We start from the raw sequence: 27492 nt of genomic DNA, 5'->3' as shown, positions 1-27492 counted from the left end.
GAAAAAGAAAAGGCAGGCCACTGGAGAATGAGGCTTAATTAAATGCAACTGTTTATTTAAAATAATTGTCCAAGTTTTTCCCAAAAGTTAACAGGTTTTGCTTCACTTTCGTCCTCTCAAACAGCTAGAAACCAAGACTTAACATTTTTTGTATTTTATTTTAACTACTGTGTATGCTATTTTAATGACATTTTCTTTATTAATACTAGAACCAGATATATTGACCAACAAGCAGTACAGATCTAGAGTATCTTCCCGGCAGTCACGGGGCTGCTGACCAGCTCCTGGGATCGAGCAGACTCCCGGTGCCACAGCAGGCCGTCTCCAACGAGCGGCATGACTCAGAAAGGTCACGCTCCCACCCCAGGCCTCCTGCCTCACCGCAAAATAAAGGACTAGATTTGGTGACTTCCTCTATTTTATTCTGGTGTAAAAATTCCATGAATACAGTGCTCATCATTTTCAGTTAATTTTACTTCATCTTTATTTGCTACTCTCCACATATAAAGCATAATTATCCACAAATATAACATGATTCATTAAAAAATAAACACCCAAAATATTCTTAATCATTCTGATATATTCCCATTAACAGATAAAAGGGCTTTCACTTAAAATTTCATTTTTTATTTCTATTTCTTTATTTAAAGTCAATAATAAAGTCAGGACTGTAAAATAAATGCATTTAAAAACACAAAAGACACATTTCAATGACAACAAATAGGCAATGATCATGAAAATCTACTGTACATTTTGCCAATGTCAACAGAAAGAAAGCTGATATGAAAAAAATCAGTCTTCGAATATATTCTTAACAGAAACCTCCCTCATGAATAGTAAAATTATCATTTAAGAAAACATATGTTGACATATCTGGAAACTCACTCCAAAAACAACAAAGCTGGGTGGAGGTCGGGGGGCTTGATAAAAATATGTGGGCACCAGAACTCAAGATTAAACTTCGAAAACTAACATATATTTCAAAATAAAATGAACGTTGCTAACGGATGACAACCGTATGAAACTACTTTTTTCCTTGATAGAAATGAGATGGGGCGTTTCTTAACAATAACAGCTCAGTAGTCATCTAAGAAAAGCTGTGGAGACACCCCCCTAGCCCCCAACCTCCACTCCCAAGCCGCAGGCCCAGTTACTGGTACAACAGACGGCTTCCATAAAGGTATCTTTCCTATTACTAAAATATCTTCATTTACCTGGGTAATTCATGCTTAGAATATTTCAAACACTTGCTTTTAGATGCAGAGCATTCCCAGAGCTGGGACCTTTAAAACCATCTATATATTACTAAGGGTTGACTCTGCAGCGAGAGAATAACCCTTCCACTAGACACTGATCGGGTTTCCTTGAGCGTATTTGATCAATTATTGTAACAGTGATGCTGGTGATAGTAAGTGATAACTCTCAAATTTTTCATTTTAAAAAATATATAATCCATGTAACACTAGTAAAGAAGTTGCACTGCGTACTTTCCTAAAAGGAAGGGCTCTCCAGGCCCTGGAAGGAAGAAAAGCAACAGCTCATGACGGCATCTCCTGCCTGCGTTACCGCCAACATTCCAGCGATGAATGGAACGTGTGACACTAAGCAAACGATGCAGGCCGCTGTAATGTTAGCACGAGAAACAAGAACGAAAAACAGGAGGAAGTCAGATGAGCACAACGCAGGTCCCGAAGATCGCACGGTGACGCCGACCGACCCTTCACAGCACGAGGCCTCCACACAGAGCCCCAGGGCTTCCCGGGCCGCGGGGGTGGGTCCCAGGGCAGGCGCGGGAAGCTCAGCCCGCCCTCGTCGACGGTGAGCGGGCGGGCGCGCCGGGGGCTCCCTGTGCCAACGCGCTCCCGACACCTGCTCTGGCCGTGGACAGTCACCCAAGGGCCTGGGCACCCGCCTCGCCGAGCTCGTGGTCCGCGAGCGCTGACAGCGCGGGGGCCCACGCGGACCGCGAGCTGCACTGCGCAGTGTTGAACGCGGACACTCACCTAACGTGCTCGTGCAGGTCTCTACGAGAGAAGCAGGCGTTTCCCCGTGTCTTTTGGCAATGGATTCAAAAGCGGGAGCAGCAGTGCCGTGAATGCCGCTGGAGGGTGGGCTGACTTAAAGCTCAGTGCTCAGTCCCGTGGTGGCTGCCACAGAAGTGGCGGGCGGGTCTGCAGAGCACTTCCTCTCCCTGTGAGGTGACAAAGTTCCCACGGAGGACACGCAGACGGCTGCATCCAGATCAGACTGTACACGCCTCGTGGTCACTTCAGCCCATTCAGAAGTCACCCGGACCCTCACCACCACCCCTGTGCGAGGACCAGGCGACGACTCGCAGTCCACTCCGGACGGTTGTTGGACTCCACTCTTGAAGTTGCTCTGAGTTAAAACAGCGATTTTCCCAAGATTTAAAGAAAATATATTTTATAAAAGGGATTCTTTGTAATCACTGAATACATCATTTATTTACTAAGACAGAAACAAGTTATACGTTTTCCACTATAAATTCACTCTGATGAAAGAAAGAATTCTCCTTTAACTCCTAACAGACGCTACGTTTTCAAGACTAAAGGAATCATCAGTAGGCATTCTCTCTTCTCGCTCTAGGTTACTTTTCCCTAAAATACGTCAAGTAGGCTTTGAGGGACTCCGGGAGGGGCAGCTTCATGATCTTCTCCCGCAGCAGGTTCTGCGGCGGCTCCTCCGGCTTGGTGGCCTCGCCGTCGTCCTTCTCCTCCTCCTCTCTGTCTTCCTCCATCCTCTCCTCCTCCTCACTGTCTAGAGGCTGAGGAATAAGCTGATTACCCACAAACACATAAGTGTTAATTCTCTGTTTAACCCTCTTTCTTTTCCTTTTGGGTGGCGCCCTCTGAGGAATCCCCTTGGCCTGCATCTCATCGTTTATGAAATTTCTCAGCGTGCGGCGGATGTAAATACGAGCCAAGTCCTGCAGGTTCCTGACGGCACAGGGGGCTAAAAACACACACAAAACAGAGAAAGTGAACATTACATGCTGCTCATTTCTTGGTGACTAGGAGAAGACACGACGTATAAAAACCCTGACGTTCATCTAGCGAAGATTTTAGGAAGGGCTGATTACCGGGTGCCAAGAGCACTCAGCACCAAGGACAGCGGGCAGCACGGGGCTGGTGTGCGGACGCGTGCGCACAGAGCTTCTCTGGGGTAAGTAACTTGGGAGTCAGGGCACAGAGAACCGCGTAGTTGGGAGGCAAGATTAGGAGAGAGACTTTCCCTGCATGTGTCATACACCTCCTGACATTGAAAAGCATATGAAGAATCTATTTAAAAACTCAGATAAAGGCACCGTTGGGGCAGCTGCCTCCGTCTGAGCTCCCAAGTTGTTACACACACGTGCACACACGCAGTTTCTATGTTTCTATAAACCAACAAGCAGAGCTGGTTCACAGGTTAAGACCGCCAGAAACCACGCTGCAACAAACACCTCACCAGCCCCCAAACCCCACAGCCCTCGCCACAGTACTGCTGTTCCCTTCTGAGATATGGGGTGGGGTCGGGACACACCCTGCCCGCGTCACTGCATTCCCCCAGACGCAGAACCGTGGGAGCCCCGCACCACACCTCCTCCTGGTAGCCTGCTCCCACACGCAACCCCTAGAGAAATAAACTCTCCAGTCCCCACCTGAAATTCCTGCCTCCCAGCTTCCATCCCTGTGGAAATAAATCCGTTGTCAAGGGTCCTTCTCAAACACCCAATACGACAGAACACAGCCCTCCTCAGTTCAACATTAAAAACCTTCATCACTTATCTCCTCTTTACTGTCGGTACTCTTTTCTGGAAACCTCCCTTCCAGACTTTCCTGTTCTCACGTTAGTTATCCGTATGTGTATGTGGTCTCTCTGCCCAGACTCGGCTCTTGGAGGGGCAGGAAGCTGGGGCGTTTCCTCGTCCCCTCCCCTCAGGGCCCTGCACAGCACACCTCCTGTCCCAGGCTCACAGCTCCTGCCGCGTCCCCACCTGCCCGAGTGCCCTGGGCTCCACCGCCCGCAAGCTGGGTACGCCCTGCAGCAGCAGGTGAAGTTTCTCATAACCAGGAAGGAGGCCTCTGAGACCAACTCAGATCCCGGCACACACGTCCTGGCCTGCTAGCACACCTTCTCTTCCAACTCTACTGAAACCTGAAGCGGAAAGGAGGCTAAAGGCCCCCGGGCAGGCTCGGCTGGCCATCTACCCAGCCATCCGCGGGAACCGGAGCTCGAGCTCTGCTCCCGCCAGCGGTCAGCCGTGTGAACACGGGTCAGAAGTGACAGCCTCCTCCCTTGGATGTCACAACATGTGAAACACCACTTGCCGAAACTGTGATTTCACATTCACTCAACAACCATGTGCCAAGCCACCTGCCAGGCGCCGGGACAGAACTCGGGCAGGCGCAGCAGATGACACACTGAGAAACAGCCCTGCCATTAGGGACACTGCACATTTGGGGGAGGCGGTAGATAAAAAAAATTATGGGGGAAAAACAGGGGAGGTGGAAAAGCCACCTGCTGTCAACAGGTGGTCTGCATGGTGTTGCTGTGGGGGTCACATCTGTATTTGGACCCACATGACAGGAGGAAGTGGCCTGAGTGCCAGGGGCAGGGACCACAGCCCTGAGCGTAGGGCTCAGTCGTGGTGGAAGGAGCTGAAGGCCAGTGGGCCAAGTACACGCAGGAGGGACCCGAGCCGCAGCTGCGCAGCCATGCCGAGGCCCTGAGAGAGCAAAAAAGCAGGGCTGTCGAGCGTGAGGCCACCTCGCTGCTCCCCTGGGGAGTGCAGGTGGGAAGGGCCAAGCAGGAGGCCGGCAGCCACTCCAGGACACACGGGGGACAGGACACACTCGGACGGAGAGAAAGGGACGGGTCTGAGCTTGGCTGTGAAGGCAAGGCACACAGGGGCGGGATAAGGGATCATCGGGCCCACTGCGAGGCAGGCGCTCGTGTGACAGGAAGAAAAGAACGTGCCGTGTCTGCGCTGGGTCTGGGGTGCCTGTTACGTGTCCCAAGTGCAGGTTTTAGGAGCATGGACGACAGAGGCATCCTGGTCACCGTGCTGACGCTGAGCATTAGCAGCTCATTCTGGGCCGAGTGAGGAAGTAGACAGAGGGTCACTAACCTGCCCAGGGCCACCGAGGCCACGGCAACGTGAGTGGGACCTGGAGGCAGACGTCTGCCCTTTCCAGCCACAGCAGCTGGGCCCCGGCTCTGGGACTCAGGCAGGGCCAAGGCCAGAGACAGAAGCCAGGAGCCCGGCGTGACCTGCCAAGGCCGGGGAGGCACCCACGAGGGAGGCGGGGGAGGCCAAGCCCATGTCAGGGCGTCAGACACCAGAAAGACACTAAGAAAGGCGCTCGGCCCGTCTCGCCCGCCCCGCCCAGGACCCTCCCCACATCGGGGTTCTCCGCAAGCCTGACTGCAGCCCAGCCAAGGAGCTGCAGCCACCCTGAGACTCAGGTCTGGGCTCGGAGTGACGGAGCGACCCAGCTCTTCTCAGACTCAACCAAGGCTGCCCTGTGTTTGCCATCCCCTGTGTGTGGAAAACGATGCCGACACACTTACTATGATTAATACATTCCTTTTTGTTTGACTTGCCCCTTCTTTTCACATTTCAATGAAGGCAGCTCAGAGTCTGGTGCAAGGCAGTTTTATCCAAACACACACACGCAAAATGGAACACGTCCACTGACTACATTACTGCCTATTCACTTGGCTCTCCGTGAGGACCAGCCCACGAAACCCCAGGCACGGGAGTGGAGGAACATGGAGTGACGGCCCCACGGGGGGACCGGCGTCACTTACGGAGCCCCACGCAGTCCGGCTTGCCACTGTCACTCTTGCTCGGCTGCACCAGGGGAGCAAAGGAGACAGCGAGGATGTTCTTACTCTCCCAGGTGTTCTGTCCCGTTCGCATGATCTGTGTCAGCTGTTTAGAGGGAGACAGCAAACGGAATAGGTTAATCCTGGAAGTGTGATCATCTGACACTCAGTTTCAGAACAGGCACCAATGACTGCTCTGTAGTCACGTGCACCTGAATGCAACCAAATTACGTTCACTTAAGTATCTACCATAAAGTAATACAGAAGGAGTCACAAATGTTAGCTGTTCAAGACGGATACTTCAATGCACACGGGAAGATTCTGCAGGGCCTGACAGCTTTTAGGGATATTACTCCAATCCACGCCTGCCACTGGCTCCCAAAATACAGGCTGTGTGGTTAAAGCAAGTTTTATCAGAGAAACAAGCTTTGATTACTGTACCAGGGAGTCAACTTCATGGTCTTCCACGGTGGTGATAAAATACAGCTTCTAATTCTAATCCCAACATGCTATCTCGTAAGTATGTGTGATCAGTCACACAGGGGTCGGAAGCTGCACCCACCCATCAGCCGTCCTTGGAAACACACTCGCTCCGACACGGCCTGATCAAGCTGCATTAGGACCTTCAGTTTATAGTATAAAAAGCAGCCCGTTATCACACTGACATTAGCACAACAGTGTATAGCAAATATTCAATAAAACACCATTGGGAAAATGTATTTTAAATGTTTTAAGATGTATCTTTAAAGGAAAATCAGAAAAGACTGTTCATCCGGGAGTCTCGACTCTGTAAGCAAAAGCAAGTAGCGACACTTTTCCAAGAATGTATTTTAACGAATGTTTTACATCATGTCTCTGTAATAACTGACAAACTACTTGCTACCAAGTACAGCACATGGCGATGCTGAAATCCCCTGACCTGTAAACCGCGTGTTGTGAAGTTGGGGGACCCTCAGATACACAAACCCCAGAACAACCACGCTAGGTCCCAGTCATCTTGGACAATCAACCTTCTACTTACAAACCACAAGCTGTTTTAAACATCTCAGATTTAGGTTAATAGGAATAAAAAAGGTATTTTCTAAAACCTGTATTTATATATTTTTAAAGGAAAAGAAAACCCATCCATTTTCTGAATAAATTAGTATGTTATACATTTTATTATACCTAGTAACTCCAAACCAAAGGCAGGCGAATAGATGAAAAATACTTTCAAATGAGTCTACGCAGTAGTAAAAGCAGATTTAAAAATTCACTTGTTTCTGTAATTGAGTTCAGCTCAAACTAAACCCCAAGTGGGATTTCCTTTTCACATGTTCAGAGTGGGGGGGTGCTGGAAACAGCAGCTGCAGAGGTCCTCACACTTGGGGCACCTCCAGCGAGGAAGCCGCAGGGCGCAGCGAGACCGTCTCTGCTGACCTAGTAAAGGGGCCTGCTCTGCATCTGCTTTGGTTAAATAATGAAGAGTCCACTCCAGTTTTTTCCTGTAGAGACAGATCTGTGACGAGTACTCCCTTCTTAAGAATTTCAATGCACCTTCCCCATCTACACTAGAGGCGCCCGTCCCCTACGCCACTGAGCAGTGGTGCTGGGAGCTACCTGGTCCTCGACAGGCATGACGAGAATGCCCCCGACCTTCAGCAGTATTTTCATGTAGTTCTCGTGGTCCTTCTGGACCCCGGCGCCACAGTAAATCCGATCGTACTGATGGCTGTCCGACGCGATCTGGAGGCAATTACCCACCACAAACGCTGGTTCACAGAACTCAAATCTGTACAGAAAAACAAAAAACATTTGAATCCACTTCAACAAAAGATTGGGTCCAAAAAAAATTAACATAAGCCAGTTCTTTGAAATAATAAAGTTACCAAAGTTAATTATACAGATAAAATACCACTATGAAATTTGGTTTAAACATCATGTTCATGAAGTTTAACCCTGACCAAAGACACTGTTCTATTATCACTGACAGAGTGCACATTTTTTTCAAAACATAAACCTGTCTCCTGCCACACTGGAACCATACGTAGAAGGAGAAAACAGTGATAGGCCAGCACACTGCCACCGTCGTGATGCCCCACGGACCACAGACAAGGGTGAGACCCCCAAGGGCCAGACAAAGGGAGCGGGCTTCCTCACCGACCGCCCTTTGGCCCCGGGGAAGCTGAGGGCCTGAGGTGTGGGGTGGGCAGGGCAGGGCAGGGCAGGGCAGGCTCCTCCTCCAACACTCCCTGCAGCTAAGAGCACCAGGGCTTGCCAGGAGAAGGCATCAGGGCCCGGCCACATTCTCTTGCCGCCACTAAGATCGGGGAGGTCTTCCTGACGCGTTCCGGCAGAGCCGTGCTGCAGGAGTGGAACAGAGAGCAAAGGAAGGGCTCTCTCTTCCTGCTGCAGGCCCCTGTGACCTCCCTATGCCACAGAAGAGACAGTTCCAAAGCAAAGGCAACTTGTCCAGGCCGCCTGTTCCTGGTTGCAGTGTTGGTTCACGGTACATGGAGTTATGCTTTCACAAACTAACCTAGTTAGACTTCTCCTTTATTCCTCAAATTCTGACTAATCTGAAAACAGTCTCTAACACACACATAGTTAAAACCCCAGTGCACTAATAAAACATGTACGGTAATCTTTCAATCAACTCATGGAATATCCTCTCACCTTTAAGCTGACTGAAATACAACCATACGGCAACATCAGGCTATCATTTGAGGAAGAAATAATATACATTCAAAGTTTAGCATGCAGTGAAAAATGACTCTGGTCATTATCATTTATATTTTATAAAACATACCCTGTCCTTTGGTAATTAGTAGACTTATTACATAGTTAGGTTTCCACTAAAGTTACTAAAACTCAGACACACTGTGGTCTCTGGCATTTACAGAAGAGCCGAGCAGAACGACGCCCTGCCCTCAGCTTCCTGTCCGGGTGGAGGGCAGGGCGCACCCCGCGAGGCCGTCCCTGTCCCGCTGCTCCGTCTGCAGTGACTGTGCCCTGGTGCCCACGCTCCCCGACCCCTCACACGCTGCTTACAGCCACAGTTCCATGCCTGGCTTCTGACTGCGCAGGAGAACTATTACGAGGTGTCTTGCAGCCTCTGCCTATGCACCTGCCGCGCTGTTCCTTCGGCTGAAGTGGCCCCCTCTCCCCCTGATAAATGCCTAGCGTCCCTTCCAGACAGCTCAAGTATCAGCTATGCAGTGAGCCCCAGCCCAATCCTTCAACAGGATTTCATTCTTTCTACTTGCACGAGACACACAAAAGTGTAAACCTACCTAAGTTATGGGGAAAATGTTTAATTCCTCCTTTCTACTCAAGACTACAATACAACGTAGGATTGTCTACAATACGGCCAAAATATCATTTCTTGGCTTTTAAATGGTTAGACATTGTGGATCACATGGTTTAATCATCTTACCAAACTCACTGTAAACATTCTTTAAAAAGAAAAAAATACTCTCTTCTATCTAAAAATCCTCAATCTTATAAAAATTCATTTTAAATAACTTAATTTTATAATAATTTAAGCCCATCTTATAATTTGCAGGATGAATGTGAGCAGGGAATTTAAATTTAACAATCTGAATGATTAAAAACCTCTTTTATCATTAAATCAACCTAAAAATATGCTTATAGTTTAAAAGCTTCCTACTAGTTAAAGATAAGTGACTGCTCACAGAACTGTTACCTAGGACAGCACCATTACACGGAAACAACTTACAATGAAAACCACTTCTCGTGTTAATTCCACTTTACCACATGCTCATCCCAGCAACATAATCAGAAAGAACTGCGTGACTGGCTCTAAGGCCAAACGTGCGACTCTGGTCAAGTGACCCTGCACTGATGACAAGCACAATTCATCACGCCAGACGCTACTCACGGAGCACCGGTCGTGTAAAGGCTGCAACACGACAGGAAACACTCACACCTACAACTCACATGAGAGACGAGCGTCACACAGCTCACGCCACAGACCAATCTACAATGATGACAAACGCTCTGAAGGAGAGGAATACGGCTCCGTCAGGCTGGGGAGTCGGAGAAAGGCTCCCCGAGAAATGGTAAGCTGCGATCTGAAAGGCGGGACAAACGACCCGAGCCACACTATCCGAGGCAGCGGCCACCAGCCACATGTGGATGCTGAGCCCTTAAAACGTGGCCTGTCCAAACTGAGGTGGACTGAGAGGATAAAAAGCACACACGATCCAAAAGACTTAGTAGGAAATGTAAGTTATCTCAGTATTTCTTTTACACACACACGCACGCACGCACGCGCGCGCACGTGTGTTTCAACAGCCGAATAAACTGAAACACTAAACCACCACCCTCTACTTCTTTACCTGTAAACAGGAGCTTCAAATACCTTCCTCAACACAATCTTCCCTCTGGAACATTCTCTTGGTTTTTCCTTTTATCTCTTTGAACATTTCCTCTGAATTTTAACTGTGTTTCCATCACCTATTATAAGTTCTCAAAAAAACATTTACCAAGTGAAAAACATAAGAACAATAATTGTTTTGTCACTTTTTCCACCTACCAACTTTGACTATGAACCCAAATTTGATAAATCAAATACACTGATCACAAAAATCTCAGGACTAGAAGAGAAATTTGCCCAGAAACAGTCACAGGAAAAATACATACCTATGTCACTCCCTGCATCAACATGATGGCTCTATCAATAACTGTAGCTTCACGTCACAGGATAGACGGGATTTTTCCCCCACAAAGTGCCAAAAGTGCAAAGCTCAAACAGTAAAAAAACTAAAACTAACTCTTGCCTCTAATGAATAAACCAAATGTCCTCAAACTGGAAGTTTCTTTTGGGGGCCTTTCTGCAGATCTTCAATAAGCCACCCTTATTCTAGGAAACAAAGTTTTTGCCTTGTAATGCAGATGGGATATGTGCTTCCCACTCCAGGAGTATTACAAAGAATCATTATAGAGAAAAACCAGCCCTCTAAATGTACAAATAATGTCTATAAAGCAAATGGAGCATCTATTTCTAACAAGTGCTCATGGGGTCTTTACACTTTCATTTAATATATTTTTTTTTACAAAAATATTCAAATTTGAAAGATTAATTAAATTCGAGACAACATTCTAAAAGGATCTGAAGGGCTGGACTATTTCTAGATACTAAACAATAAAACTTCAAGCACATAATTGGGGAGAAAAGTGTAATACTTTTAAATACAGGCACTGAGATACCTAGAACAAAGGAGAGAACTCATATACCAAGCACGTCATAAGAAAGTCCTGACTCTACCAACTTAACTAGCTACAGGGAACACGTCTACCAGAGACAGTTCCATCCGGGGACTGTCTATTACACCTACAGCTACGGCTTCACCTTTTCCAAGAACGCACCAACCCTTCATGTTAATAAAGAAAACAACTCTCACTGCTGTCTGTAATTACAACGTTATTTTTTAAACACAAATGGGTTATGGATCATCTTTCCTAATGAAGGACTTAGAGAGGAGCTTTGGTATTTCTGACTACTGCAGAACTGAGGATCTCACGTAGACATTCTGTATTCCCACACTGAAATTATGGCTTACTTTTATAATAGCATTTCATGTAAATTAATTCATATCAATTCTGCTAATAACATTTTTTCGGAAAGTCTACAATTAACATTTTTCAGGCAAGCGTTTGTGGGCACGCTCGTATCTGCACACATGTGCGTGAAGGACGGCCACCGGAGACACGGATGACAGCGGCCTCGCGAGGAGAGGCCACTGCTACCAGTTCCTGCAGCAAAGAAGCGACTCAAGGCACTCCCCTCCTTTCACCTGCTCTGGACTCTGAAAGCTGCTCCTTCCACAGACCTCCACAGGCAGAGGACGCGTTTTGTTCCACAAGCACAATTCTGCGTAATCTGGAAGCGTGCAGTGACACACTGAGCACAAGTTCCCAGTTTATTATAAAATAGTGCTACCTTACTTACAGATTCACACACAACATCTAGGTCTAGAAATAGTGAAAGAGAAAATCCAACTTGCACCTTTTCACATCGACCACACACAGATGAAACCTCAGATGGGGGAGAAACAAAAAACAAACAAAAGCACCAAGAGGCCGACCGGAAGGGGGCCCCCTGCAAGTGAGGCTCCTGTGCGCCCCCTAGTTTCCACACCTGACTTAGGGGAGTTCATTAAAATCTTACGTCTGTCAGTAAAATGAAAAGCAGCAATCATTTTTATTCCTTGAAGGCAATCTCCAAAACAAAATTTCCCAGACAGAGATGACTCATACTCCTGAATTACACTAAATTACACTTCCTAACAATGTAAGCATCTGTATACAAAAAAAAAAATAAACAGTTCTGCAATGTGTGTAATAACTACACAGTCATTCACCTTAGACCAGTATAATGTCTAAACGGTTTAACAACTTAAACCCGAAAACCCAAAGACTTGAAGACTCTCTTCCGGAGAGAGGGAGAATTATTTGACACACTCTTAGTAAGACGCACACCGACAGTCATCTGTGGGAAAACACAGAGCACGTGGACTCCTGCTTCACAAAGTGAACACTTGGTGGGGTAACACAGGAGTCTGATCACCTACCTTCACTGGTGGTTCTCTTCACAGGTGCACGCTGGATTAGCTTCATCGTGAGGCGGGCGGGCGACTTCGTCCACGGCAGGGACCTTGCCAGCTTGCCCACATAATTCTTTGATAAGCTGCTAGCAGAGCAGGTGACCTAGCCTTGCCCTGCAGCTCCCCTCTCAGACGGATAGTCTAGGTCTAGGAGCTGACTGAGAGCAGAAGAAACAACATTCCCCTTGACCACACCGCTGAAGTCGGGGCCGAAAGTCTGCACCCCTGCTTTACCGTGTGCCACAGGACGCTGCCACTGACTCCTAGACTCGTACGCCAACGGAATAAAGGATTTCAAGGACATAGGAAAGAATCCTATCTTGTTCTCACACCTCGTCCAAAACAACCTGCCGAATGAATCACAGACACTTCTTTTTCTTAAAACACTTTGTCAAAACATACATTTTGAGCTGTAACAGCTATGACTGCTTCATTAAAACAAGACATTGAGAAGGAAACCCAGGGAAACATTCATCTCTTGATCTCCAAATACACTTAAACCATTTAAAAACTTTTACAACCAAGAATTAAGCTATTGAATTTTAAAAATTAAGAAAACAAAGACTTTACCTTTTCAAGTGTTTTCCCTTCCAATTGCATCAAACTCACCTCAGAATCATTCCAACACCATTTAAAGCAAAGTGTTGAGAGGAAATACAGAGGCTTCTCAATGAACAGAGCTTCAGGGAACCCCGCAAGACCAACACCAACCTCTCAACATTTTATAAGAAATGTGGCAGGTACATCATGTAAAAGTGAGCCCTCGTGTATTTCAACAGTAATTTCTTGTTAAAAAAAAAAAAAAAAAAAACTTGGGCTAAACACCATTTTACTTCTGTCAAACAGTATGTTATTCTTGGAATAATTTCTTCTCCTAACAACGTGTTAGAAGCCATCAAACTTTTCCCCGTGCCATTTCTAACTGATGATAAAATGCATAACTAACAGCCCTGATGACTGTTTTGAAGTATTTCTCTGTCCCATCACGTGAATGTTTTTCATGATTAAACCTGTGTTGACAACCTGTAATACCTCTCATAAAACTATCATCAGAACATTACCAATAAACCAAAACGTCCAGGTATCTAAGAAACAGTCTGAAATAACGCTGAGTGCATGTTCATAGACAGCAGAACGACTCCAAGTATGACACCATTCTCTAAAAGACGAAGCAGGGCTCCTCCAGGGGTAAAGCTGACAGAACACAGACAGCATCACTGAGCTTTTTCCAATGCAAACTGAGTTCTGTGAAAAATGAGCCTGTAATTTAAAATAAAGTTAGAACACTAGATGGTGACATCAATCAATAAAATCTGCTAAAATACAAACAACTAAACTAACCCTGACTTTAATTTAAAATTTATTCCTCAACCAAGTTTGAGGAAGTCACTGCCACTCCTGCTCGCCCGCACCCCCAACAGTCACTCACACCGCAGGTCAATCTCACTAGTGAACAGGGTAGGTGTGCTTTGTAATAAAAACGCTCTAGTGCGTTTAAACATGTTAACAGGGCTCCTTAAATTCTAATCTGGAAAAAATAAATAAATGATGGAAATAGAAGTGTGGCTTCCACTTCTGTCATCTGGCGCTGAGGTGCTGGGCTGTAATTCATTGGTCAGCTCACTGCCAGGAAGGAAAATGTACACCTCACCGTAGCTACATCAGAACTAAACAAAAAAACCGGCCTTGCTGAAGTTTTGGCCTGCCTACCCTCGTTCAGGATGGTACGTGGTACTTAATGAACAGATAATACATGTCAGCCGCTGTTATTTTTATCATCTCATTACTGTTTCCAGGACTCACATCATGACTCACTTATAGGAAAAATTACAGAACAATGGTCCTCCGTTCAAATAGAATGAAAGTCTTCAATAAATCAGACTACGCTACACTCACGTGGCTGACAGGACAGTATTTCCAGAATCAGGTAAAGCATCCTTGGCGGGGACAGGAGGCAGGAGCTACTGCCTTACCAGTGAACGACGCAGCCCAAAGCATGCATTCTAGGGCGCAAAGTTCGCTACACGCACCCGTATACACGTTATATAAATACACAAATGAAGCCATGAATAACTGCTATGCAAATTACCAACTTCCCTGCAAAATATTCAGAGCTTAAAGGTTTGCAATTCAGCCTCCTTTAACTGACTCACTCTTCCAGATAAACACAGCCTGAGAGATTATTTTGCTTGCTGTCCAAGCACAAATACTGATTCATATAATGTGACCTTCCCCCGACTTCTCCTTCCCTCATGAAAGCCGGACACCAAAGGCCCACTTTAAAACTGAGGCCCAAAGACCCGTCTCTATCAGAGTGGGACTAAAACAGCGCCGTCTGGAGCGTCCACATGAAGGGTGGAGCAGGGCTCGGCAAGCGGGGACAGCGGCGACACGGCCGGCGCCGGTCTGTGCAGACGGAGTGTCACTGGGGCCCCTACACCCGCCCCTTCCGTGGTGCCCGCAGCCACCTGCGCCCACTTAGCTCAGGGAGCCTGAAACGTGTATTCTCTGTCCTGCACGGGAAAGGCTTGCCAGCGTTCTAGAGCACCTGTGGAATCAGAGGTCAGTTTTATGAGGGAACCTCAGTGACTCTGGAATGCAAACACACAAGAGAACTCTCCCTTCCTTGCTACCCCCAAGCAGAGTAAATTCAGAGCCGCCTCTCCAGACACTTCATTTTCTGAGATAGGACTAAGACACAGAAAGTTTCAAAGTGCATGCATTATAATAAGGATATTTTCTCTGAAAGAAGAAATAGTACTTTCAAGACACAGGAACCAAGCCTGCTTTTAAAAAGCATACACAAAAGCATGCACTCGTATTTTTTAAAGGTCATCTTACATTATATATTCTATATTAGAATATGTAAGGAGTAGCTTTTGAATCTTTTCCCACCTACTATATTTGGGAGTCCACTATGATCTCCAATAGGAGAAATAGTAAGAAAACTTTCAAGATGCAGTTTAAATGATAAACGACATAACAATACTTTTGAAAAAGCAACTGATAAAAAAAGATCCAAGCCAATGGAATAAGACTGGAAAGGCATTAGGTTTTAGCTATCCAATCCCTTAATGTTACACATAATCACGGATACTCTGGTACTAAGGAATGTATTAACAATTTATCTTCCAGAGCTACTTTATACTTTATTAATTAAAATATGTATTTTGATGATCTGTACCCATTTAAATATAATAAAACTTAGGAATGGAATTTTTAAAATCACTTTGCACAGCAAGTTTTTTAAATCTAAAAACTGAAAGTAACCTAGAAACATTATCCACAAATGCCAAGAAAAATTGCAAAGAAATCATCAAAACACAAGATGGGAGAAAACTACTGCATCTTCGTAATTTCTGTCACAAAAACCAAATGATGTAAAATGACCCAAAAAGGAGCCCCTTAAATAATTCATCAACTGCAATTATTTACCCTCCAATCAACTCACTCTTTATGCAGAACAGAGCATTTCCCAGGCCCTACGACCCTCATGTGCAAGATAACTCTGTAATCTGAACTACGTAACCACCATTTCAGAAGCTACTTGATAACCAGGATAGGTAACATTTCTAGAACTGTACTTTTTCAGAATAATTTATTAACATGAGAATCTGTTTTAAAGGTAAGTTGCAACACTTCAGAAATAATCATCCTATAAAGTCTGATTACTTTAACTAAAATAACAAGACCATTAAAAATTATAAAGAAACATTTAGACCAGTCATATCACCATATCTGATGATTCACCATTTTATGAATAACATCTATACAACACAGAAACAGCAAAACTCAAGAAACACAAGCCAAGGACATCTGATCATTTTACAATTACATGAGAACAATTTTAGAAAAATTTTAAAAATTGAGACACTTATATACAGCCTTCAAACTTATCTGTGTTATGGTTATTTAATATTTAAGTTACATCAACAGAGAAGTACTTTAAATAATGACGTACTTTACTGTTTGCCAGGACCGGGACCACGTGTCTATAAGCCATAAACTGACTCCACGGGTACTTGTGAAAGTGCCTCAGTGATTCAGAGTCCTTCCTTGGGTCTGTTCTGCCTGACTAATGACCCAAAGCTACATTATCTGTGCCTTTCTTATGTTAGTACCAGAAATACATTACTAGCTAATATATGGTAGATCTCAAGATAGACCCTAAACATTTACTTTTACTAATATTACTTCCATATTTGCTAAGTTTAATTGTATTCAAAAGATCCTTACATGTACATTAAGTTTCAGCATCAAATTTTAAAAATAGAAATTCAATAAATTCAACAAAATTCCATAGTTTTAATAAGTAATATTAGAAAATCCATGCCCACAACTACTAATTAAAAGACAGACAGAAATGACAAAGACACAAAAGGATCCTAACATTGAATCTCAATTTCTTATAAAATTAACCTGAACTAAAAACTCTTATTTCTGTCAAACACTATGTTGTTCTTGGAAACAGAATATGAACCAACACGGTAAGCATTTGAAAAATGATTCAAAATGCGAATTAAATGTTGATTATGTATTAAGACAGAATAAATAAGATAAAGGGTGGTGTTCAATAAACTGGTGAAGGAAATTCGAGTGGCTTGCTCAAACCCATTGAATTAATTGTAGAATAAAACAAAACCTGAGCACATCCAATCCCCTAGCTTGCGGACTTGAGGTCTTCAGCACCCAGTCACACACACTCCAGACGGACACAGACACCCTCTCCTCTGCACTGCAGGACTCTGCCACAGCTCAGTTCTGTTCTCCACCCACAGAGTCCACGGCCAGGGACAGATTCAAACTGGTCCGGCAACAGAGACCGAAAGCAAAGGGCCAGGGAGGGGGACAAGGGGGTGGGGAGGGGAAGGAGGCACTCAGAGGCCTTCCGGCCTCCTTCTTGGCACTAAACCCAAGCCTGGACTTCAGAAACAAGCCCCCAGCTCCGGTCCACCCCCAACCCAGGCCTCTCCCCTCCTTGGCCAAGGTAGAGACAGGAGAGGCAGGCTCACTCTCAAGAAGCCAGGTTGGAACTCTGGATGGCTTTTTGCACTAAAACTTTCTTATATAAAGTGACTAAGTTCTAAGGTTGACTCCTATCCTTTTTAAGTCTTTCTCGCTTTGAAAACATGACTAGTTGAGAGAGAAAAACGCCATCCAAATTTTCCAGTTCCACAAGAGTTCACGGACTTGGGCAGAAGCAGCCCTTGCTCCAGCGTTATCACTGCTGGATTTTAGGGGCATTACGCACCAGACAGACTTCCCTGCCAGCTCAAGGACTAAAGCCTGTGGACTATTTCTTCCAAGGGAAGTATGCGTTCATAACAATGGTTTTATAAACAACTTTCCCAAACACAGCCCTCACAAGACGTATCTATTTATTTGTATGGTAATTTCCTCTGGATATATTACTAAGTAATTGAATGTTTACAAGACAGTCCTCTGTATGCTAACAGGCATCACTCTTATGCTACAAATAAAGAAGGCAAACTATTAAACTACTATCCCAAGGGATAAACACAGTCCCTGAAAAATATTCTAATGCCAAGTACATCTTTCCATTCTATCTTCAGAAAAGGCATTTATGTGATGTTTAATGAATGGACATTACCCTACGAGTAAAGTGATGGCAGCTCATAATTAAAAGATGCAAGTTATTTCATTTATTTACAATTTACTATATACTCACACAGAATAAAAATTATAGCACGGAGTAAGTTTTCTTCTTAAGTTTTTTTCTCTCACTTTATACGACACTGATTTTTGTTGCATTCAATTGAGTAATTCAGGATCAAGGAACGACTACGGCACACACGTATCTTCCCATCAAGCACTTTCACATCAGAACTGTAGGCACGAATACTTACTTATCAAAGCTATCACTATTTTTGATGAAGCTCTCCAGCTTTTCCTTGGCATATTCCACCACATCTGAATGAAGCTCAATCCCATGATTTATTCCAAAAGGACCTGCAACCGTAGCAGCAGCATTTTTATTAAAAATATTAATCATGTCTTTACAGAACTCTTTAATTTCTGCTCATTTATCTATCACAGGAGCATTTAAAGAGGGCTTGAAATATGTGAACGTCTGCTAGCCACAGACTTTAAAAGCTGTATGGAAATCTATTTACGTTGCTTAAAAAAAAAAATAAAAACTTCTCTCGAGGCTATAGCTTATCTGTCAGGGCAATACTGCGAAAGAAATAATCACATTTGTGTATGAAGTTTAAGCTATTTACCATAATGGTTTCCTGTATCATTTGTTTAAAACTCGTTAATTCTAACATGTCTGTAACATGGGCTGACTCAGGTACTGCATGTATCTCTCAGAGCACCCCCCGCCCAGGGCCGCCCACACCGTCTGCCTCTGGCGCCCCCGTGTCTAGGGGCATGTGGCCCCACCTGGCACAGCCAGCTGGTTTTACGCTCCTGTTCCAGCACACTCCACACATCTCACTTGGTATTTCTTTTTGCACACAGCCAAGGATGAGCAACACTTCAGGAATGAGGAATAAGGGAGATGATCTTGGAAGGCTCCTTTCCCCAGCCTGTACTGGATGAGAATGTGACCAACAGGATTCAGGTGCACCCTGCTGGCCACAGCCCACCTGAAGGAACACACCACCTCATCCAGCTACCCAGTTCTTCCCAAGCTTCTCAAAGTGGGCCAACCAGGTCTTCCACTCTACACTTCTTTTACTTTGAGATTGATCTCCCAGGAAAAAGTGTGTTTGAGGGTGTACGTGTGTTAGTTTCCGTATCTGATATGTATGTTGGGAGCGACTTAACTGGATGTGCCCTCCTGAATGCCATTAAAAATACAATACATACTGGAGTTCTAATGACCTCCAAGAACTTTAAAATAACAAAAGATCAGTCTTCAAGTAACATGTCTGAATGTACAAGAGGCACATGAAAAAGCCGGTTTGTAATCTAGGAATTACCTAATTATAAAAATTAAGCCAAAATGTTTAGATAATGTCTTCAAGCCAAGAGCAGACAAAGATAATGCTTTGACCCACCAGTATTTTTACTGTATTTGATTATTATTAAAAAAAAAAAACCTGATTCTACTTGAAAAATGTATTCAGATAGAAAGATTATATAAAAAGGTACTTGAGGCCATCAAACCACAGACAGAATAAACTTCCTTTGCAATGCTTTTATACTTTTTAAAATAAGTTATTCTGACTGATACGATCTTAAATGTTTTGCTTCTCATTTTTTGTTTCCTTACTGTTAAAGTTTTGGTCTTCATCTGAAAACTGGAACATCCATCCAATATCATTTAAGATGTCTTACAGTTTCTTGTTATTACCAAAGATAAACTGACAAAAACTAAAACTTCCTTTTTTCAAAATATAAACGAAAATGGCAAAAAAAATAAACTTAGAGAAACACACACAGTGATGTCACTTTTTAATTTAGTATTAAGTCTGAATATTTTGAAAACTTGAATTTCCACAAGGAAACAGAAAATGTTACCAGGAAACACTGGGTAGTTTTCCTCATCTAAAAACCTTAAATTACATGACAATTACTTAACATTATATACATAGTAAGGAAAATATTGCTCTAGGAAATGAATCTAATTTTTCTTTCACCCCTTTATGGTAATCCATTGAATGTTAACCATAGCAGACTTTTATATTTTCATTAACCATTAAGAATCTAAGCTATGCTAATCAACCATTTTGAAAACAACAGTAGAGCTTTAAGGATAAGAGATCAATAAAAAGGTCAATATTGCTGGAGCTGAAGTGTCAGTGGGACTGAGGAGATAAGCACGAGAATAAAGGTGCCAAGTACAGAAGCCAGAAATCAAGGCTTGTGTTTAGTACTTCAGACTGCCTGCCTAACAGAGAGAGCCTGGCCTTCAGAGTACTAAGTCAAAAAGCCACACAGGCTGTTTCTCACTAAGAGGCCACCACTCTCATTTTCTTTTCCTTGCTTTCTGCTTACGTAATATCTAAAAGCAAAGTGGCAACTTTTGGAAACAAGGCTTAATGTTGCTAAGAAAATTTTTCTTAAAGACTGTTTTTCGTATCACCTTGACACAAAATAATTTCATTAACATACAGTGGATTTGACAATATCATAAACACATGTACAATAAGTATACTATGCATTAATTTCTAGTGCAAACACCATTTCTGATTTTTAATAGATAGAACTCTTCAATGTTAAAATAACATGGAGACATCTTTAATTGTCACTAATAAACTGAATAGTAATTAGCATACTGAAAATAATAAATTGAAAAGAAGGCAGAACTTAAATAGCAATGTCACCAGTAGTTCATTTATTCAGAATGTGATAAACAAGTAGAAAACATCAAGTATATGATAAAAATGCAGTGTGATGCTGCTTATTACACTCATACTTGACAACCGTATTGAACGGAACAGAAAAATAAACTGTAGAAAACTAAAAAAGCACACATAGCTGCTTCCAAGGAAGGAGACTAAGAAGTCTGGGGTGGGAAGGAGACACTCTCACCACCACACCCTTTTGTCTAAATGGTGTCTTAACACATGCATGTAGAACCTTTTCAACCAAAATAATGGGCTAGTCAAAGAAATTAAAAAAAGAGTACAAGATTTTCAAATAAGTAAAATAAACAACATAAAATAATTCTAACAGAAAGATGTAAGCTTTTGCTGGAAAAGACAGCATCCAGAAGTGTTAAGATTCCCAGCACCACCTGACAGACAAACTGCAAATCTGACTACTGGACACATTCCAAAGTTATTTTTTATGTGCCAATGTAAAGAGATGTTCCTGTGAAAACAATAAAAGCGTATTTTTTGTCATACCAAGTTTTAAAAATGAAAGTACTAACAGTTGACCACTACCTTTAATAGCTAAATATTAGAGAGAAAGTAGAAACTTATACACAGAAGTCAAAGTTTATTAAGAAAAATACAGTTATCAGAAACACCTAGGCATCCTACATAGTATTAGAAGTGATTTCTAAGGCTAGGAAAAGCCCATTTATTAAGAACGACAAATACAAAAAAATTCCAATATAATAATAAAATATAAAGCCTGTTTTCCTTTTGTAGGAGTTGGATCTAATCCAGCTCACTTTCTACCTACCAGACAGTCAATAACCTGAGCTTATACAGAAAGGTCAGTGATTAATCAGATTTAGGTATCAATACGCAACACCTCCATTCCTCACTTCCATCCACGTGGACCACACATGATGCCCAGCACTCCATCCCCTAGCCCGCAGGCCCAGGGAGGTCTGAGAGTGGTGGCCTGCGGCAGGCCAGGGAGCCTGGTTGCTGTGCAGGCCCGAGGACGACTGGGGCCTCCCGTCCCGTGTGGGGTGCTCACCTTGCAGGGCACAGCCACAAGCAGAAAGCACTGCATAGGACACAGCAAACCTACGGACACAGAGGGCCGACTGTGTATGTAAAAACACCTTCAAATAAGTTACAATATTTTATTACTAATTTTAGTTGATAAAATAAGGCATCTTTGGGAAGATTTACAAGTAACTTTGTAAGAATTCAGAGACAGTAACAGGTGAAACACAGACAAGAACAGGTTTCATTCTTTCTTTTGGTGAACACCCTGGGGCATAATGCAAAGACTTAAAAGAGTGCACAGGTAGATAAAGGGGAGAAACAGGAATCAGCAAAAGATCAAGTAAGCAGCAACTAGATAAAAAGAAACCATCTACTGCATTGCCACTTAGTAAGATATAATTATTTTCTTAAGGTTTCTTATGGTTTCCCATCTATTGTATCACACTAAAAAAAGCACATGAACAGGAGACAAACACTGTCAGCACTCACTGAATCTTGCCGTATCAGCGTGGAGTTCCTTGGCTGAACACACCTAAGACTGGAGACTTGATCTCTGTTCTCTAGGTGTAGGAGAGGTCTCGTGAAGCAAGTCTTGGAATTTATCAGAAAGTTCCAGTCCCTCAGGCTTTTCTCAGCTTATGGGCATACGTGCTGTTTCCTCGTACTACACTTGAGCCTTAGAAATATGTTTACACAAATTGGAAAGTGTTGGGTAAACAGTAACAGAGAAGGGACCAAGCCCCTAAGTAAACCACGTGTCTAAAATGTCAAAGCCACAATCAGCTCCTTTATACATTGCCACCCAATGAGCTGACGATATCCAAGTCTATCCTGGCCCCAGCAACTTAACGGCTGTATCTCACACATCTACACTGGAATATTACCACAGCAAATTCAATACACTGAGAAAATGTGCTCAATTGTAACAGAACAGAGTTGCAACGTTGAACAGCTTGGGAGCTCGATCCGAATTCTTTTCACGCAATCACTTCCTGTGAAAGGCGCTTCACCAGCTCTTTCATGCTACTGCATGTTCATGACTGAAGCATCTGAGAATATGATGAAAGTATGTAGGATAAGTGTAGCTATGGTCCCAAACTTAAAAGGTTCGCAAGTAAGACTGAGGCAGATGATACATACAAAGCATAAAAATGTGTATTTTTCATGTCTTGATATATATACTGGCAAAAAAAAAATGTGTCAAATCTATTTTATCACAGAATGAAGCATTCAACAGAAGCAAATACTACAGTTAAGTACATTCCATTCAAAATACATTTCCTGTTCATTTTGGCTGTCTTCTATAAATCTTTTAAAATGCAATATATATTTCCCTTTACTTATTCTAAGAAAATTCTTCTGAATTCTGAATTCAAGTCCACTGTCATCCTTGTAAACATCATGCAAGTACTATGCAAAAATGGGGGTGTCCTCGGGGCTCCATACATTCTTCTTCAGTGAGGAGACAACTAGATGAAGTGGAGGAGAGGCAGGGAAGGAAACTCTTTCAAAGAATGCCTTTTGAGTCCTTTGGATTTTTTAACCCTGTGAATATATTACCTCTTCCATAAAATATAATTAAAGAGAGAGAAGAGAGACCAATGTTCAGGGTTCTACCTTGAGTAATTTTTGTAGAAGCACCTTCCACCAAAACGGAAGCCCAGGAGGGTTAAGCCAGTGTGAGCTGCCACACCCTGTGCGGGCCAGGGTGGGGAAGGGCAACCTGAGCCAGAGACAGGCTGAGCCTCCGCAATCCTGCACACAGAGAAGAGATGCAGGGAGCAGCACGTAACCAGGCCTTCCATCTGCTGGCCAGCTTGGAGGATCAAGAGTGTCCCGAGCTCAGGAGACAGACCTGGACCTGAAGGTCTGTCTACAGGGCACCTGAAGATAGCAGGAAGACCAACCCTTCACCACAGGCTGCAGCCAAAGCAGCTACTGTAAAAGGACAGAGAAAGTGTATATAAAGGCAACACAAAGAGAAGCGAAATCCAGGCCAGAATCTTTGCAGGCCAAAGGTATGGGACAAGGATGGGCTGACCCTGCAGGAGCCATGCCCGGAGGAACAGCAAGCAGGGCAGCGGACCTCGGGCTCTAAGCTGAGGAGCTCAGCCCAACACCCGGCTCAGCGCAGGGAAAGCTACGGGGAGAGACCACTCCGCCGGCACCAGCTCTAGAATCAACCACGGGAGCTGGAGATTCACACATCATGTTACAGAGAGACAAATTCAGACAGGTTTTGTCATTTTCTGAAGTGTACAGCCAGCGCTTCTTATTTGCAGTAGTTTATGTGCTATACGGTCCAGAAAACACAAAATGGACAAAATGCTGACTCACTGCTACTGGGGAAACATGTACACACACACACATACACCTACACACACCCACACACACACCCACAACTAGATAATAATCCTAAATCCTAAAAACACACCCTGCTAGTCTTTTCTGTTTCACAGAAGAGGAAGTAAGCCTGAGAAGTGTCAGGTGAGAACCAGGCCCGGCGCCGCCCCAAGCCCTCGGGCCCGGGCCCAGGAGGCAGAACCGGCCCCGCGCACCCGCTGGGACAGGCCCGCAGAGCCCCTCACTCGGCTCAGCCCCCACGTACGAGTGCCAACGAGTACCGACGCGAGGGTTACAAGTGAATCTTAGACAGCAGGTGAATTCGCAAACAGGGTTCAATGGTTTTTGGTGCGTGGATGATCCGGCTTGGAGAGTTAAGCCTCAAGGTAAAACTCAAGACGAGATTTTCACAGCACTGAGGGAAGTGCCTTTCAACCTCAAGGAAGACTATGAGGAAATGTAACCAGAAGAAATGACTATGAAACTTTGTAAAATTTCTAAAACTTGTACCATTCCCTAATATTTGATATTTTCACTACTTACTACTTGCTGCCCTGTAATAATCAGCAAAAACACAAAATCACCTGCAGACAGACCTCCAGAGGCAGTAGCAATGGAGGAGACAGTTGTCAGTAAGGATTTCCACTCCACAACCAGAAGCGAGAGGGGAAAACGCTGAGATATAAATGACGGTGGCAACTCCGCAAAGGGTACGTGGGCAGACACAAGATGTACAAAAACCTAACTTGGACTAAGAAGTAACAGTTTAAACAGTAAGGAGCTTTATCGATTTCAGAAAATGTTAGCAGCCTAAATAGAAGGGTTCTTTTTAAAGCACATTTGCTCAGAGCCCCACATAAAGCACATACCAAGAACAGTCTCTGTAATTCCTAAAAAGACAAAAGAAAATCTCCTCAAAAATAAATTTTAAGAAGTAAGGTTAAAGGATGGTGGGGAAACTGACATTTGGCTTAATGCAGAGAAGATAAGCTACCTCAGTGAGAAGCCTGGAAACCTGCAGAAAGTGTTTTGTCTTACCAAAAAAAGATGGGGGGAGGGGGCAGAAGACCATTCTGGATCTCCCTCATTCTCTGGCCTGAAGTGAGCCAAGAGTTTTCCAAAGGAGGTACTGAAGACTATGAAAAGATATCTGAAAATCCTATTTCCAATAAAGGGCTTGTATATGAATATATAAAGATCACATACAACTCAGTGATAATAACACCAGCAACTTAAAAATGAATAGACATTTCACCAAAAAGCACAGAACAGATGCTCCACATCACTAGTCCCGAGGGAAGTGCAAGTTAAAACCACAAGATACCACTTCATACCCACTAAGATGGCTATTGAAAAAAAGGATCAGTGAGGATGTGAGAAACTGGAATCTCACACATTGTTGGTGGGAATACAAAACAGTACAGCCTCTCTACAGTTTGGCAATTCCTTAAAAAGTTAAACATAAACTTACCGTCTAGCCTGGCAATCTCACCCCTAGGAGTCCACTCACAAGAAATCAAAGTGGTTTGCCTACAGCAAGAGTTGTACGTGAACATTCACAGCACCAGCATCCAAAATAGCCTTTAAGTAGTGAAAGGACATATGAAATGCGGGAAACCCAAAATGGAATATTACTCAGCCAGAAAAAGGAGGGGAGGACTAGCGCATGCTATAGCATGGATGAATTTTGAAGACAATGCTAAGGAAAGAAACCAGACACAAAAAATCCTATACTACACAACTCCATTCACATGAAATGTACAGAAAAGGTAAATCTACAGAGAGAGAAACAGGTGAGTGGTTGGAGTGGCTGCCAGGGCCAGGTGGGGACAGGGGGTGGATGCAGCTGGGCCTGGGATCTCGATGGGGCAGTGGGAGTGTTTTCAAACTGGATTCCAGTAATGTCTGCACAACCCTGCAAACAGACTAAAACTCACTGATTTGCCAAGTTAAAATCAGTGAAATTTATGGTACAAAAATTATTCCTGATCAAAGGGAGGAAGAGGGCTAAAATGAGAGAGAAAATATGAGTGTCTGAGGTCAAAGGCAATACAAGTGTAGCTCAATAACCAAATACCATTTAACGTCCTGTGGTCAAGAGAAAGAGTCGAGACCAAACCTGACGACCACACATAGCTTAACCAGCTCACTCGGACCACAGCGCACCTGGAGGCACTGCTGCAGGTCGGCAGCATGTTTCTGGCAAAGCCACAGGCTTGTCAGCTGTCTGGCCTTCAGAAACGAAGGCTGCAGTGCTGACGTGGTGACATGCGTCTGCGGGGAGGACGGCCTCCGAGTTACTCCTGCTAATTCAGGATCTAGGCAAGAGACTAAGAAAGTCATTCAACTGGATGAACCTTGATATCTAGGAAACCAGGGTGAGTCCCTCAGCAAAACGATCGGAATGCAGAACCATCCCTATCTGAACCAGAAAAAGCCTCAGAGTAACTTGCCCTCACATTCTGATGTCTAATGAGAGTGTAGGAGGCCTTGTTCCACACCCTAGTCTTCAGTGGGGTCCCTGAGGTGGAAGACAGCACTGAGAGGAGGAGGAGGCACTGAGGACCAGACTCGCTGTGAAAACCCATAGCTTTAAGGAGAAGTGACTGAAGAATTTATCCTCAGTTGTGAACAGAACGAGCTGTCTGAAGTGAGGCATATTCGAAGACGGGGAGATCACTTTCCAGGTGTAGGGAAAACAAATTCCGCCTGTGAAGAACTGTCTCAAGTGCCAAGTGTCTTTAATCACAAGAAACTCCCTGAAGTTCAGGATAAAGCTTTCTTCCCTCAAGGCTGAGGCCCAGCCTCTCCAGGAGCCTGTGGAGCGAGTGGTGGCCGAGCTCCCTCCAGGGGCCTCCTCCTCGCCTGCGGCACCAACCTCGCACCAGCCTCGGGAGCCCTGCCCTCCCCACCCGCCTAGACTCTGAAGAGGCCCGCAGCCTACTGTGGAGCGTCTGTCACCCCACCCTGTGACCAGAAGGGGTCAGGGCTGAGAGCCACAGTGCAGAGTGACTTAACAAGGAGAGAACTGCTGTCAGTCAGGTCACTGGACGCCCCGGCCCCAAGCCTGATGCACTAAACTCCGGATAATTACAGGGAACCCGTACGCATCCTTCTTCGGAGCTAGTTCTAAGTGATTTTTACAGGTGCACCCTCCCTTCCTTGACTTAATTAAATGCTCATGAAAAACAAGCCAAAAAGGGGAGTGGGAGAAAAAAGATTAGCTTCCTCAGAAGATTTACTAGCTGTAATCGTAGTTTTACAGGCTCTGTTCTTCCCGCCTCTCCTTTTTTAAAAAGCTTTTCATCTTTCTCATCAAATGAGGATACCCCACCAAGGGGAGAGGAATTCTACTTGGCCTTGACTACAGGACCACACAGAGACAAATC

The 27492-nt window shown here is 44.2% G+C and overlaps 1 protein-coding gene across 6 annotated transcripts in view; it reads right to left on the bottom strand.

Annotated features, from left to right (window-relative positions):
* Positions 1–28: 28 nt before the first annotated feature.
* Positions 29–27492, bottom strand: part of PCMTD1 (protein-L-isoaspartate (D-aspartate) O-methyltransferase domain containing 1) — a 53961-nt gene continuing 26497 nt past the window's right edge. For 3 of the 6 annotated variants that reach the window (XM_032470079.1, XM_032470078.1, XM_032470081.1), the window contains 4 exons: positions 18308–18410; positions 7432–7603; positions 5815–5938; positions 29–2973 (listed from right to left, as the gene is read on the bottom strand). In XM_032470079.1, coding sequence (XP_032325970.1) covers positions 2609–2973; positions 5815–5938; positions 7432–7603; positions 18308–18410 — 764 coding nt within the window. In that variant the 3' untranslated portion in view covers positions 29–2608. Of the gene's footprint in view, positions 2974–5814; positions 5939–7431; positions 7604–12407; positions 13701–18307; positions 18411–27492 lie in introns of those variants that run through there. The other 3 variants (XM_032470080.1, XM_032470084.1, XM_032470082.1) reach the window with 2 other exon arrangements.

This window comes from Camelus ferus, chromosome 29 (genome assembly GCF_009834535.1).
Source record: "Camelus ferus isolate YT-003-E chromosome 29, BCGSAC_Cfer_1.0, whole genome shotgun sequence".
In the NCBI taxonomy this organism is placed as follows: Eukaryota; Metazoa; Chordata; class Mammalia; order Artiodactyla; family Camelidae; genus Camelus; species Camelus ferus.
This window is presented reverse-complemented; position numbering and strand designations above follow the sequence as displayed.